The 16,489-nt window shown below is 37.0% G+C and overlaps 1 protein-coding gene across 4 annotated transcripts in view; it reads left to right on the top strand.

Moving 5' to 3' along the window:
* The window catches only part of TTC21B (tetratricopeptide repeat domain 21B), a 60,886-nt gene that overhangs the window by 22,942 nt on the left and 21,455 nt on the right, over nt 1–16,489 (top strand). For 3 of the 4 annotated variants that reach the window (XM_036421870.2, XM_036421872.2, XM_045575278.1), the window contains 9 exons: nt 2,636–2,793; nt 4,008–4,232; nt 6,502–6,740; nt 8,794–8,866; nt 9,481–9,591; nt 10,354–10,489; nt 11,900–12,006; nt 14,256–14,444; nt 16,140–16,250. In XM_036421870.2, the coding sequence (XP_036277763.1) occupies nt 2,636–2,793; nt 4,008–4,232; nt 6,502–6,740; nt 8,794–8,866; nt 9,481–9,591; nt 10,354–10,489; nt 11,900–12,006; nt 14,256–14,444; nt 16,140–16,250 (1,349 nt within the window). The remainder of the gene's footprint in view (nt 1–2,635; nt 2,794–4,007; nt 4,233–6,501; nt 6,741–8,793; nt 8,867–9,480; nt 9,592–10,353; nt 10,490–11,899; nt 12,007–14,255; nt 14,445–16,139; nt 16,251–16,489) is intronic. The other variant, XM_036421873.2, reaches the window with a different exon arrangement.

A 16,489-nucleotide genomic window follows, 5' to 3' on the forward strand; every position in this document is an offset into this window, starting at 1 on the left:
TATACTGGCATGTGTCTAAATAGCAGTATTCTTGCTCATTTGCCAGCTGCATCAACTACCTGGATCCGGACCAAACTTTACAAGTTAAGGCCATATAACCCTCTATCAGAATGCCCTCACTTTAGACCAGAGGAGCCCTCTGCAACCCAGGGCCCTCTGCACTTCTGACTAGCTGGGTCCCAATTTTAGGTTCCCTATTATCCCTTCATGTTTGAGAATTTACCAGAATGACTCCTAGAACTCAGGGAAGCATTATACTTTGAAGCACAGTGTTAGTATAACAAAGGACGTTAATCTGAACCAGCAGAAGGAAGAGACGCATAGTGTGAGGTCTGGGTGGATCCCAAATGTTGTCCTCTGCCTGTGGAGTTGGGACACAGGAACCTTCTGCCACACTGATGTAGGACAGCACCTGCAGTGCATCAGCAGCCATGGAAGCTCACTAAAGGTTGAGTCTCCATAGGGTTTCATTACATAGGGATGGATCAAATCATTGGCTGGCCTCGTGATTGAATTCAATCTCAGTTCCCTTCTGCCAGTCAGGTTGATATCACAAGGTTCAAAGCCCCAACCTTCTAATCATATAGTGGATCTTCATGAGGTGGGCAGCCCCCATCCTGAGTCATACTGTCATCATAAACTATCAGAGCCCACCACAGATAAAAAGACATTCCATGGAATTTGTAAAATTCCAAGATTTAGAGTCTCCCTCTCAGGAACCTTGGAAAAAGCCCAGCTACTAGTACATTATTTTACAGGTCCCTGACAAAAACAGATCAGACAGCAAAGGCTTTCATTGTTTCTTCAAAAGAAATTGGACTGCTTAGATAAGAATGTGATGTTGATGTGATCTTTGTTTATATGGTCTTTTTCCCCCCCAACAGTGATGGCCAATTTCTCTATTTTTAAATACTTCTGAAATAAGTGGTGCATTCTTCCCCTTGCTTTAGAAGAAACAAGATTCTTATCTCAGTTATTCATGCATTCCTCGTTTTCTTAAGTCACTTTTTTGTAAATCCTGATTCTTTTCCATATACTTTCCCTCCTTGGTAATAACCTCTTATTTCAAGTTACTTCCTTAATTCTCCTCCTTCCTAAAAAAACAGAGGAACTGTAATTCCCATGCAAATTCATTTGCTTAACCTTCACATTTCCTTTTTTATCTGTTCTGAGTGTCAGATTGCATCACAATTATGCTTGATGGTTAATGGACAAATTTTGACACTATATTTTATAAGTTTTGTGCTGCCACTGCCAGATTTTTGTTCATTAATTGCCTGTCTTTAAGAAAAAATGTTTTCTGTTTAAATGGATTTGTATTATAAATAGGAATACTGGAGCCCTGATTTAGCCTTGTCTGTTGAGGTGGTAGGTAATGTTAAGGAGCCAAAAGCAGTTGAGGATCTCTTCTTCTTTCCCCATTCTCCTAGCAAAGCTGAATGGGGAGTTGGCCTAGCTAGGCTTATCGAAGGCCAGTTTATGAGATGGCTAATGCAGATAAGCACATGTTATCTCACATCAGACCACTAGCACCCAGAGACTAGCACATGTGTCAAACACAAGGCCCGCGGGCCAAATCCGTCCCGCCAGGCCTTGCAATGTGGCCCGCACCGCGCTGTCATCACTGCACTCCGCTGCGTTTCCATCACAATGACAGTTTATGACTGTTCAGTAAACCATTCGGCCCGCGATTTAGGCTGGATTTTAGATTTTGGCCCCTTCTCTGATTGAGTTCGACACCCCTAGAAGAGGAAGAGCCTCTTGTACCACATCCGCCAATCCAGGCTAGGCTCCACTCTTCCAGTAACTTTAATCTTGATCATTTGCTTTTATTTTAAGACACCCAGATGGCCGAAACCGGTTTGGCTCAATGGATAGAGCGTTGGCTTGGGGACTGAGGGGTCCCAGGTTCGATTCTGGTCAAGGGCATGTACCTTGGTTGCGGGCATATCCCCAGTAGGGGGTGTGCAAGAGGCAGCTGATCGATGACTCCCTCTCATCGATGTTTCTATCTCTCTCCCTCTCTGTAAAAAAATCAATAAAATATATTTTAAAAAATAAAGACTCCCAGATGTACAGTAGATGTGTTTCCAATATCTTTAATATTTCAGTTGGTATTTAAAGGTATTTTAAATCTAAAACTCATGCTTCTAAATCTCTAGGATATATCAATATGTCTTTTTGTAATTTTATGGATGGTAATAAAATTTCTAGATTTTTAAAACTTTTAGTCTAGAATGATAACTAGACTAAATCCCCTTTGTTACTATAGCATTCTACCTATTAAATTCCTGTGTTTTACATAACTTATTTTAATGAAATTGTAAATAAAATAAATTGAAAAGGAAAGTGAATATAGATACATGCATAGGTCTCTGAGTAACAGTGGTGATTGATTCTGATTTTTTCACACTTTCCCTGGTTTGCTTCTTTTGACCCAGGTGTGGTCTTACAGGTGTACAGTACTCTGATTTACATGTAAATTCTTTCATGTGGACTACAAAGAAGAGGTTAAATCATGGCCTTGCGAACAGAGGACTTCAAACACATAGACTGACTACTTTTCTCCCTCTTACTTCTAAGATCTCTAGTTCCTAATTATTTGAATTAAATGGTGTTTTGTGTCCCTCATTAGGTGACATTGAAGCAGCTTATAGTAACCTGCAGCATTGCCTGGAACACAATTCTTCCTATGCAGATGCTTACCTCCTGATGGCTCAAGTTTATTTGTCCCAGGATAAACTTAAATTATGTTCTCAGTCTCTTGAACTTTGTCTGAGCTATAACTTTAAAGTAAGTATCAACCTCCTGGAATCTTTAGCAAATGTTTATATATCAACTTTTTAAAAAAAATTAGCCTTTAATATTTTGCTAATAAATGCATTCTTTAAATTAAAAAGATTTTGTATTCATAAGCAGTAGGAGAAGAAATGGAGCAACTGTGTAGAGTTAAATTATAGGGACTGGGCAACAAAGACCTGGTGTTGCTACTTATCTCTCTGAACCTCCCTTTTCCTTTCTATACAACTCATAATACCCTACAGCTATGGTGAATGTTCAATGCAATAATGAAAGTATCAAAAATAATTGTAAACTATAAGTATTTTTATGTATTAGGATTTATTTTATTGCCTGTTTCCGTCTTGGACCTTGTTTTTTTTGTTTGTTTGTTTGTTTTTTTAATCCTCACCTGAGGATATGTTTTTACTGATTTTTAGAGAGTGAAAGAGCAACATCTATCGGTTGCCTTCTTTATGCTCATTAGCCAGAGATTGAACCGCAACCTAAGTTGGCACTGAACCCACCATTTTTTGGTGTACAGGGCTTGAACCTGGATTTTTAATAACTTTTCTCTATGTTTATCATCAAAGATGCTGAGTTGTTTTGAAACTCACAGAGGCGTGTAGCGTCCCAGACATTAAATGGCTACTTCACCTCATTCTAGATGATCTCCTTTGACTCATTCCTCACTCGTTTTTGTCATTTTGTTTTTCTGTCTACACTGCTGCTAACCACAGTAAAGACAGAAGCTTTGTTTCATCTTTCTGAGTAGGACCAAATGGTAAGACCAAGTTTTGATTAACGTATCCTAAAATGCTTAATCTTAAAAATAAAGAAAAGGGGGAAAACTTTGTTTGTAGAAATCTAATGACTTTATATCAGTCCCAGTAGTCCCAGATAAAGAAACTCCTTTCCTGAAAACTCAAATTATTTTAGAATACATTTTCTAGCCTTACCTATTTTGTTTGCATTTTCTCCTCTGTCACAGTAGAAGCTCTTAATTATCTGGTTGTTCATCCAGAGGGATGTGAGATAGTGGCAGGTTTCCTGAATTTGATTTAATATAATATTGGATCAGAAAGTTAATAAAAGGACAGAAATAGACCTTATGTATTTAGACCTCAGGCTATCCTCAAATATCCTATCATTTTAGTGTTTGATGGACTGTAAATTATATATTGATGTTGTAAGCACTCCAAGGAAATATTTCTGATTTTTTTTTTCAGGTGAGAGAATATCCTTTATATCATTTGACAAAAGCTCAGACACAAAGGAAAATGGGAGAAATAGGAGAGGCCATTAAAACTCTACATATGGCAATGAGTTTACCAGGAGTGAGGAAAAATGGAGCCTCCTCAAAATCAAAATACAAAAATACTGAAATTGATGCGAGCCATCGTTTATCAATCTTTCTTGAGTTGGTAGAGGTTTACTGCTTAAATGGAGAACAGGTAGGTCAAATTTTAATCCATTAACTCAGATCTGAACTTTTTATTTTAAATATGTATATATGTTAGTAGGAAATGAAAAAGCTACCCTGACCAAGTAGTAACATTTAGAAAATTTATTTCTCAACACTTCTCACCAAATCATGTACTTTTTGCAAGCCCCTGAAGTTATACATAGTTTGCACGTGGAAGACATTAAGTATCAGTGTACTTAGATTGGCTACCATAAAATGTTATAACATAACATAACATAATATATCATAATATAACATAATGTGAATTACAATACAATGTAATATGACATATTATGAAATGTATTATGACATATTATGCAATGTATTAATAAGTATAATAGCATTATAATGTATAATTACCCAGCTATCATGAAAAATAATATAATATAGTTCTGTGGATTCCTAAAGGCTTCACACACACAAGCATACATATACACACAAGTACTACTGAAATAAAATGAAAATACCAACCTGAAATTCTAGTACTTAAGGAAACAAAAGAACCAGTGGATGAATAACAACTTTGATAAATTCATAGGACAGCCTTAAAATCAAATGCTTTAAAAAAATAATAATATAAATGGATGGATGGATGGATGGATGGATAGATGGAAAATAGGAGGTAATTTTGAGAGAATTCAAGAAAATGAAGAACTTAATGTCATTGATACCTGGTTTTTGGATTGCAGCAGTTGCTTATTTATTTTTATATTTCAGTGGAAGTTAAGAACACTATCCTTTATAATAAAAGGCTAGTATGCAAATTATCCCCTCAATCGGGAGTTTGACCAGGGGACAGAGCCAGCCAGCTGGCCAACCACCTGCTGCCCCTCTCCCCATTGGCCCTGCTCCCAGTTGGCACCTCCACCCCAATCGGGGGCAGGGCCATTCCACCTACTGCCTGCAGCCTCTCCACCCAGCCAGCCTGGCCTGATCAGCCCCAATTGGGGCCAGCCGGCTGAACCCCAACCATGCACAAATTTGTGTACTGGGCCTCTAATCTATATATATATAAAACGCAATATGCTAAGTATACAACCATTAGAGCGGTAGCTATGACACACACTGACCACAAGGGGGCAAACACTTAGCTCACAGGCATGGAAACATGAAACATACTGATGAATCTCAGAGGGGAGTGGAAGGGGGAGTGGGAAGAGATTAACTAAAGATCTTTTATGCAAGAAGAACCAAATGCCATGCATAAATAGTTGATTCTAAGATGTCCTAGTTTTCTCACATCTTAAAATTTCTGAAATCCAAATGTTCTATAATATTTAAAGTTGAAATGGATCTTAAATGACATTTGAGATGAATCTTAAATAACATTTTAGATTCATTGTGGTACAAATTTAGAAATGAAGTAATATGTTCACCTGAGGTATAAGAAAAATGATGTACTGACATAGGGAATAAAGTACTACACTACTTAATGAGGAGCTGTTGGGTGCAGTAAGTGACTGGACTAGATTGCTTCAACGAGATAATAATGAATGTGGCTAAGAATTTAAGCTTTGGAGTCAAGCTGCCTGAGCTTGAATTCAGGTCTATCGTTTGTTAACTTCTTAACTCTCTAAATCTCAATTTCCTTGCTGCAGGGTAGGGGTTATAATAGTAATTATCTGACAGGTTATTTGTGAGAATTAGGTTAATATAATGCTGGCTGCAAAGTAAATGCTTATCTATAATAATAAAAGCATAATATGCTAATTAGACTGGACAGCTAACCCACGTTATGGACGTCATTCCTGATGTCCTTCTGGATGAAGCTGCCATGGCGGGGGCCAAAGCAGAGTTGGTTAGGGGTGATCAGGCAGGCATGCTAATGGTTAGCAGCAATCAAGCAGGCAGGCGAGTGGTTAGGAGCCAGCGGTCCCAGATTTCAAGAGGAATGTCCATAACCAGTAGTCAGACATCCCCCGAGGGGTCCCGGAATGTGAAAGGTGCAGACCAGACTGAGGGACTCCCCTTCCCATGCACAAATTTTGTGCACCGGGCCTCTAGTTAAATTATAGTAGTGGTGTCTCTTGTGTAGCAACTGCTTTGTCTCAGTTATGTAAAAACCAGTGTTTATAATGTTATCTGAATTTGGTTTGTGTGTTTAGTTTTAAACTTTTGTGCTTTTAAAAAATCCATCAGTATTTCATGAATATCCTAATTGTGCTAGCATTTATTGTTCATTCTGTTTTCATAGAAAATCCTAATTTCTAATATAATTTTGTTGAGTATTGAATATTATTTTTATTTCATCCTTACAGCATGAGGCAGCAAAGGTGTTACAAGATGCTGTCCATGAATTTTCTGGGACATCTGAAGAATTGCGTGTTACCATTGCTAATGCAGACCTAGCTCTGGCCCAAGGAGACACTGAGCGGGCTTTAAGCATGCTTCAGAACGTTACATCCGAACAGACTTATTTCACTGAAGTCAAAGAAAAGATGGCAGATATATACCTGAAGCACAGAAAAGATAAAATGTTGTATATCACTTGCTATAGGTAAATGGTTATTTTAATGCACTTAACCTCCTAAAATTAATTCCCAAATTTGTTTTACTTCTCTTTTAAGTGTTTTACAGGTACTGTATATATCCTTGCCTTCATTTTTTCTCACTTCCTTCTACCATCAACCACAGTCACTCTAGCCAAGCTACTCTCTCAAAAACATAAAGCATAATACTTAGGATTACTTCAACCTGTGGCTCATTCTGGTTTCTCAGTTCTCCTCCCTCGTCAGATGTTAATTTTAGACATCTTTCTGTTGAGGAAGGGAAAGAACAACAATTATATGTATTAATAATTTAAGATAATTATGTAATGTAACATCAATTCAGGGGCTAGATGGTCATGTTTAATTCTTAATATAATAGACTAAAGGCCCAGTGCACGAAATTCGTGGGAGGGGCGTGGCCCTCGCAGCTGCGGTGGCTTGCCTCGGCCCTCACTCCCTGGCTCCATTTAGAAGGTCGTCCAGAGGACATCTGGTTTAATTAACATTACGCTTTGATTACTAGAGATACAGAAAAAGTATTATGGTTTGGTATGTACTACACTAAGGTATGGATTACAAATGTTTCGTGGTGAAAGAACAGGGACTTTAAAAGTTATATGTGGCTCTGGCCAGTGTAGCTCAGATTGTTGAGCATCATCCCATACACCAGAAGGTGACAGGTTCGGTTACCGGTCAGGGCACGTACTCAGTCTTGGGTTCAATTCCCTAGTCAGGGTGTGTGTGGGAGGCAAACTATCAATGTTTCTCTCTCACATTGATGTTTCTCTCTCTCTCCCTTCCTCTCTCTAAAATCAATAAAAATAAATTAACTGAAAGTTATGTTCTAATGCCCTTAGGAGTTACTGAGATATACAACACGTACACATGGACATATACACACATGCACACACACAGGTTGCTTTTACTCTTCTACCTAAACATACAGATGAACATACATGCACACACTCCACGTAAGAGAAAATTAACATTTTTATCTCTTAAAAACAGTAAAATACTGATGAATTAAGTCATCAAATTGGTTTATCTAATATGTATATATCAAGGCTCAGATTCTTTTTTTCTTTTTTCTTTTTTTTTGTCTCTTTAGATCCTTTTATTTTTTAATTAAACCTTTATTGTTGAAAGTATTACACATGTCCCCCCCTTTTCCCTCATTGATCCTTTCTAAGCCTGCCCCCATTTCTCATCCCATGCTTAGAATCTTTGTAGGTCCTATGTGATTTAAAAACAACAACAACAAGGGAGTAGTACCCTGGTATAGATAGATGAACTAAAGTTCTACATCACAGTTCCTAAAGATGAGCACTAACTATCATCTCTAATGGTGAAAGTATTTCCAGATAGGGTTGATTTGTTTGAATGCAGTTGATTATAGCAGTTAAAAGCATAGGTTTCTGTTTTAAGCAGATCTGACATATTAGCTGTAGACAAACTCAGCGTCATCTGTAATATCAAAATAATATTTCTCTTTCTCATAAGAATTTTTGACCACTTAAATGAAATTCTATATGTTAAAGACTTAGTATCATGTTCTTATTTGAGTAACTTTGGTATTTTGACCTTTAGTAGTTAAATTTTGCAGGTAAAAAATAAACAGGAAATACTGAACTATTATAGAAGACTGGATGTTTTTTAAATTAACTCATTTCAGCACATGGTTAATGCCATGAATACCAGAGCTCAAGATACATAGGAGAATAAGTGATGTCCTTCCTCCAGCCTCCCCCCCAATCCATTTTGGTACCTTTACTTCCATGTCATTTCAAAATTAAACATACAGAAAATATATTTCTGGATACAATTTATCCACCTGTACTCTGACTCCTGCATTTCAGAAAATGCGAAGACTTAATGAAAAACATAAACACTCTGGTTATGGGTATGGTGGTTTTGTTTTTTGTTAGTGTTTCTCACAGTGTTACACTGTTGGATATGTAGAAGGTATTCTGAAGGTTATTGGTTAATTGAAATAAATATGCTTACCTTTTAGAAGAAAATATTTGTATTTAATATACTAAATAGCATTGGTCTGATTTCCAGAGAAATTGCTGAAATAATGCCCAGCCCTCATTCTTTTCTTCTCCTGGGAGATGCATACATGAATATTCAAGAGGTAAATTTCTGATGCTACTGAACTTAGACTTTTAAAAAATCTCTGTGATTAGTATAATATCTCAAGTGAAAAGGAATTTGGTTTTCTAAATAATGGTTACTTAATATTCAAAATTCAGTCATCACAGTGAAAGGAGACAACCATTACAATAAAAAAACGCTTTTCTTTTCCAATTGAGATCCAATAATTCAATACATTCATTACTTAAAATAGAAATGTTATCAGAAGCAAGTGAAGAGACTCCTTTAAACAGAAGCATGAATTGAACTATTGGCTATGTGGTGTTTTCTTCAAAGGGAAGCAGTCCTCTGACTCTATCTGGCTTTTGTGATGACTGCCAGAAATGAAAAGTCAAGAACTTTTCTCTTACTACTCAGATTATTGCTTATGAAGGCAAGAGAACAATTAACATGGTTGGGAGTATACCGATAAGTTATACCTATGCTAGTGACTGTCGCCTTTCTGAAATTATTAAGGTTTCTGGACTTCAATACATGCTTTATTAATCTTATTAAATATTCCAAATGAAGCACATAATTATATAAATGTTGCCATTAGTGAGACCCAGCCCAGCTCTTTATCTATTGCCTATTCTTTGTGTCTGTCAACATTAGCCTGAAGAAGCCATAGTAGCATATGAGCAAGCATTAAATCAAAACCCAAAAGATGGAACACTGGCAAGCAAAGTTGGGAAAGCGCTTGTGAAAACTCATAACTATTCAAAGGCAAGTACTTTATAGTTTAAAATATATCTATTGCGTCAATTTTTTCAAAAAGTCTGCTCTATGAGAGGCTTCAGCTAGCACCGTTTATATCTCGATGGTTGTAAAACTTCAAATTGTGTCCACAAGCTGGAATTTGTGCTAAAGTCTTTTTCTTGTCTCACATTCTTGTTCAATGCATTTTGCTAAGACTATTAGGACTAAAGTTTACTCCAGGCTTCATCTTACACCTAAATTCTTATCACTAAACCAGTTGCTATTAACATCTCTTTCATTATATGACAAAGCATAATAGATATCCTTTCTCTGGAATGAATTTTGGTAAGCTATGTGCTTTGAGGGTTGGGTTTGGGGGTTTGGTTTTTGTATTGTTTTGGGGGGTTTTTGCCTCCTAGAGTAAATGAGTATTCTTTAGTTGCTATATTTTTGCTCTATTCCTGGTAACTGTTGAACATTTATATAACAGCTAGCAAAGTATTTGCATTTGATAAAGTTCACTGGCTTCTGGAATAAAACCATTAAAAAACTTTTTTTTTTCCACCAAGCACTCTATTAATAACTACTTATACAAGAAATGCTAGTTGCCTTGTGTTATGTTGATTCTCTGAGGAAAATGGCATGTTAACTGGTAGTGCAGATACATGCCTAAGCTTCTCCTTGGTTATTTTCAGTTATGAATATGTTTTAAATTTATGTGTAAATTGCCTATGCTTGAATGCCGTTCTTATTGCCTCTTTCTTCCTAACTAAAATGGGTTTTGTTTAGGCAATCACTTACTATGAAGCTGCACTGAAAAATGGACAAAATTATCTTTGCTACGACTTGGCAGAGCTTTTATTAAAATTGAAATGGTATGACAAAGCAGAAAAAGTTCTTCAACACGCTCTAGCTCATGAACTTGGTATGAAAATATTCCTGATTTGAAAAAAAGTATACCTGATATACCTTATCTTTTCATTTTTGTATTATAGAAATGTGTATTTGTATTCTCAGTATTTTATATGTGAAGTTGCTTATTTCATTGATCAGAATATCACTCTATTAAAATAAGACATTTGAAAAATCTATAACAGATTTATGAAACAATTAATTGTGTTATAGAAAGATACTTCCCCAAATGATGTAAAGTTCTTTTAAATTCCAATTATGTCTGATGTTTAAACAAGTAAACATTTTTATTATAAGTTTTTAAAAATATATTTTTATTGATTTCAGAGAGAGAGAGACAGACACATCAATAATGTAAAATTAAAGAAATAATTTAAATCAACCACTTCAAACAGACTGGCATAGACCATGTACTTCTTAAATGGTGGAAGAAATATATTTCTGTTAATTAGTATTTAGGGTTCTTTTACTGCTTAGATCACAAAGTAATAATACTAAATATTTAAATCTCTCTCAACCACATACCACACTTTATTTTAATTGCTATGCATATGTTAACTTACTTTGTACTTATTAACTTTAAATATTTTACAACAGCCCTATGAAATAGGTACTATTATTTCCCCTCTTTTACACATGGGAGGGTGGTACAGAATGGTTAAATACTTGTTCAAGGTTAAATAGTAGTAAGTGATGAAGCCTAAATTTGAAACCAGATTGGTTGGCATCACTAGCGATGTTCTTACTGACTATGATTCATAGCCTATCAAATAAAATAATATATTATTTTAAAAAACAGCACTTATTCATTACACTACAGCAGATATTCTCTTATCTTTTAATGACTTCAATAAGCAGAAATTTTATATACTTAAGAGTGAAAATTCAGCCGAAACCAGTTTGGCTCAATGGATAGAGTGTCGGCTTGGGGACTGAAAGGTCCCGGGTTCGATTCCGGTCAAGGGCATGTACCTTCGTTGCGGGCATATCCCCAGTAGGGGGTGTGCAAGAGGCAGCTGATCGATGACTCTCTCTCATCGATGTTTCTAACTCTCTATCTCTCTCCCTTCCTCTCTGTACAAAATCAATAAAATATATTAAAAAATTAAAAAATTAAAATTAAAAAAAGAATGAAAATTCAAATTACTAAGTTATTACATTGTTATTTCTAAATATATGTCTTAAGAAAAACCTCCAGTTTTTACCCAGTTCTTTATTTTTTCTTCCAACCTGTTTGTATCCTAATAAAAAAAAAACAAAAACAAAAAAAAAAAACATGGCCATTTCTCAGATAATTGACTGAATCTTTGTTCACTATTTTTAAAAACCATTCTTTCCAAAGACCACTTTTTAAACTGGTTGAAAAATGTAAACATTTGTTTAAAATTAATATTTCTCCCCAATGTATTCAATTCTTTCATAGTAAATGAACTGTCAGCTGTCATGGAAGATGGACATTTGCAAGTTCTTCTAGCAAAAGTTTACAGTAAAATGGAAAGACCTGGTGATGCAATTACTTCATTACAACAGGTAAATGCATTTGTTTGTGAGGGTGGTTGTGGGTGGAGGATGGATGCAGAAGGAAATATGCCAGATGTAAGAGTAAACCAATCTCATTCACAGAAAATAAGTCAAAATGGAAATGATTGAATTTCCATATATTATTGCTAACTAGAGGCCCAGTGCATAAAATTCATGCATAGGGGGTGGGTAAGGGGGGGATGTCCCTCAGCCCAGCCTGCACCCTCTCCAATCTGGAACCCCTTGAGGGATGTCCGATTGCCCATTTAGGCCTGATCCCTCTCACAATCCAGGACTGCTGGCTCCCAACTGCTTGTCTGCCTGCCTTCATGATTGCCCCTAACCGCTTTTGCCTGCCAGCCTGATCGCCCCCTAACCGTTCCCATGCCAGCTTGATTGATGTCTAACTGCTCCCCTGCCAGCCTGTTTGCCCCTAAATGCCCTCCTCTGCCAGCCTGGGCCCCCCAACTGTTCTCCCCTGCAGGCCTGGGTCCCCCCCCCCTCCCAATGCCCTACCAGGATTGGGCCTAAACAGGCAGTCAGATATCCCTTAAGGGGTCCCAGATGGGAAAGGGTGCAGGCTGGGCTGAGGGACAACCCCCAGCCCCCGTGTATGAATTTCATGCATTGGGTCTCCAGTAAAAAATAAAAGTAATAGTGTTCAATTTCTGGGCAGTTCCAGTTTTTCTTGTTATCGTTTTTATAAGTATTTCTAGTTTAATTTCACTATGGTCAGACATGGTTTGAATGATTCAACCCTTTGAAATTTGTTGAAGTTTGCTTTATGCCTTACATTGTAATCAATTTTAATAAAGTTTCCATGTGGATTTTAAATGATGTTGTCGACTGGGTCATTTGTTAATTGATTTGCCCCAAATCTTCGCTGAGCTTGTAGAGCATCTCACTATTTTTGCTTTCTAGAATACCATTCTTTTGACCTCATTTTCATGTACCCAGAAGAGTTCTGCATTCTGTGCAACTCATTTATCAAATGTTTAGGTTTTGAGCTTTAGCTAAGAGAACTTCTGATTCTTTAATTGCAGGAAAATTCTAGGGGAAATCACTTTTTAGCAACTTATCTTTTCTGTGAAAAAATATCTAAATAAATCAGAAATAAAGAATCTGTATGCCATAAAGCACTTAACAATTTTATAATTTTTATAAAATTATAATTGATAAGTACAGACCTATATTTGGTTACGCTATTTTCACTTAATATTCATTTCTGTGGGTTTTACCAGCATGTCCATGTAGCTACATCTTCATCATATAAAAGTAAAATTTCACGAAACAGTCTTAACCTTCACCATATGCTGTATCTAATAGTATTCTCTAATCCATTCTCTTCCATTTCCAGAAGAATGCTTATTATAATGTCCTAAATTAATGTTAGGACCTGTGATTCCCAAACACACTCAGCTTTAGACCATCTTCATTAAACACCAGTTGTCAACCAACATTTTGACAGGGGTCTCCAAAAGGGCTCCCTGGGTGCAGCATAATGTGTGGCAGATGGTGAATATTCACTGTTTGTTACATGAACGCATGAATGCATTAGTGAATGATTAGCTCAAAGTTAAATTTTATTGTGCAGGCTTAAAGCACAGGAGTTCTCTGTCACTTATTAAAGGAAGGTCTCAGTGTGTCAGAAAACAGATCTGTGGGTGGAAAGGCTAATGTTCTTTTATCATAATTTAGCAACCTGCGCTACATTCTTACCCTGAGGAAGACCCCTGTCTTCCTTCCGGTTGTCTGTGCACAATTAGGAACATATGTATGTATGCATCAAAAATTGATTAGCCATTTTCCATTCTTAGACATTGGGCTATTTCAGAGATTTTTTTGTTTTTGTTTTGCTTTTACAGCAAATAACAGAATGTGGGGTTTTTTTTTCTTTATAACAAATAATATGTCATTTCTTCAATATCTTTCGACGAGTGGAACATTTTTTCCAAATATTGGTTTTATGGTTGCATTGTTCCCTAGTGAGCTTCTTGTACATATCCTTATAACAGTGGGAAAGACTGAGTAATTTTTAGTACTTCAGTTGGAAAGTATAGGCATGCTGGCTCATTTGCAAACAAGTGCTGGTTTAAGACCTCAACTGAGACATTTTCTTTTGGTCACGCTTTGTTAGCTCGAGGGCCAAAAATGCTTTAATAAATTTTCAGTAAAGTTTATTTTATGTGTTCACTATTAAGAATTGTTAGTTTCTACTTATTTTTTTTAATGTTTTTTTATCCTTATTTTTTTTGTAGGCTCGAGAATTACAAGATCGGGTACTAAAACGTGTTCAGATGGAACAACCAGATGCACTTCCTGCACAGAAACATTTAGCAGCTGAAATTTGTGCAGAGATTGCAAAACATTCTGTTGCTCAGCGAGACTATGAAAAAGCAATTAAGTTTTATAGAGAAGCACTTGTTCATTGTGAAACAGATAATAAGGTCAGAACCTTCATAAAAGTTTAAGCACCTTTTATTCCAGATGTCATCTAATTCCTCCAAATGTAAAATTCTTATCAGCTTATTAAAGATTTGAAAAGAAATATAACAAAAATACAAGTTAAAAATTAATACTATGTCTAGAAATCCTTCAAAATACTTATGCCTTTAATAATATGAGAATCTAAAAATCATGATGAAATAAGTGATGTAAAATAAATTTGTAAGCTCTTCGATGTTCAATATTCATTTGTTTTTAATAATTACTTTAAAACAATTTTTCAATCTCAATTATCTAGATGACTCAATTCATCTTACTAAACAGCCCTTCTACACCTCTTTTTCAATTACTGGATATGCAGAAATGACTAGATTGAATCTCTTACCTCATATGGCACAGTTTGGGAGTAAATGTAAAGATAATATTGATGTAGAAAACATATATAAACTAAAGGTGTAATTTTTCAGATGTTGATAGATGATTAGATTGTTTTTCTTAAAAATCTCTAAAAATAAGTGATATAGAACAAAAGGCAATTGTATTCTAGAATTTAAATTTTAGGATTGAGCATTTTGAAATTAATACAATTCTTTCAGATGTAAGGCAAAAATAACCTTTATTAAGGCATTACCAAATAGGCACCTGGTTTCATGATGGCTGAAGGAGCTATAATTCTAGTTTCAGTATAAAGCATATCTTGGGAATTGTCTGCTTCAAGCTTTTTATTCTACAAACCAGAGGCCCAGTGCATGAAATTTGTGCATTTGGGAGGGGGGGTCCCCTCACCCCAGCCTGCACCCTCCAAATCATGACCCCTTGGGGGATGATCCCCAGGATCAGGCCTAAACCAGCAGTCAGACATCCCTTTCACAATCCTGAGTGCTGGCTCCTAATTGCTCACCTGCCTGCCTGTCTGGTTGCTCCTAACTGCCCCCCACTACTGGCCAGATCACCCCTAACTGCCCCCCCCCCGCTGTCCTGGTCACCTCTAATTGTGGTTCCCCCCCCCCCCCCTCTGCTGGCCTGGTCACTCTTACTGTCCCCCCTGCTGGCCTGGTTGCCCCAAACTACCCCCCTCTGCCAGCCTGGTCACCCCAACTGCTCCCCATCCTGCTGGCCTAGTTGCCCTTTCTGCCAGACTAATGGCCCCAAACTGGACCCCCTGCTGGCCTGGTCGCCCCTAACTTCCTCCCGTGCCAGACTGGTCATCCCTCACCCCCCTGCCGGCCTGGTCAACCCACGCAGCCTGCTTGTTCAGTTGTTTGGTCATCCCTCACTCAACCCCCCCTCCCCCTTGCCAGCCTGGTTGTAGGCAGCCATCTTGCGAGGGCATGATGGTCAATTTTCATATTACCTCTTTATTATATAGGATGAGAAAACAGGTTCCAAGAGATAAGAGAGACTTGGTCCCATCATGGAAAAGCTTGGACCAGAATCTTAATTTCCTGATTTAAGCAAGTGTTCTTTACACGTTTTGTGTTTCTCTACTTTTCAAGTGGGTTACCGCCCGCTTTTCCTTTTGCCCCCTCAGTTATAAGAGAAAAGAAAGATGAGTATGCCTATAGTTTTCCTATCTATCATGCTTGGCATTTTTATTCCGATAACTTTGATCAACTAAAGTTTAATCTGTATCCAGACAGTTTCCTCAGTCACTGTTCATTCCAGTCTCTCACTGATCTTGCCCTGTTTGTCCACAGATAATGTTGGAGCTGGCACGGTTATACCTGGCACACGATGACCCCGAGGCCTGCCTGCGGCACTGTGCTCTGCTTCTCCAGAGTGACCAGGACAATGAGCCTGCCACCATGGTGAGTCCTAGAGATTTCAGTGCTGTAAAGGCGGCTGTGTTTTAGGTTCCACACAAAACTAATGCCAGATGAGAGGCCTGTCTTGTGTTGGCTTTTGGAAAAAAATAACATTTTTAACATTATTAGTACATTTTACCAAAGAAGACTAAGATTCTTTTTTTATTTTATAAAAATGGTAAACCTGCTTTTCTAAATAAGGCCTGAATTGCTGTACTGGGCCTAATTAAATTTTCTTTATG

The sequence above is a fragment of the Pipistrellus kuhlii genome, unplaced genomic scaffold (assembly GCF_014108245.1).
Source record: "Pipistrellus kuhlii isolate mPipKuh1 unplaced genomic scaffold, mPipKuh1.p scaffold_m20_p_7, whole genome shotgun sequence".
In the NCBI taxonomy this organism is placed as follows: domain Eukaryota; kingdom Metazoa; phylum Chordata; class Mammalia; order Chiroptera; family Vespertilionidae; genus Pipistrellus; species Pipistrellus kuhlii.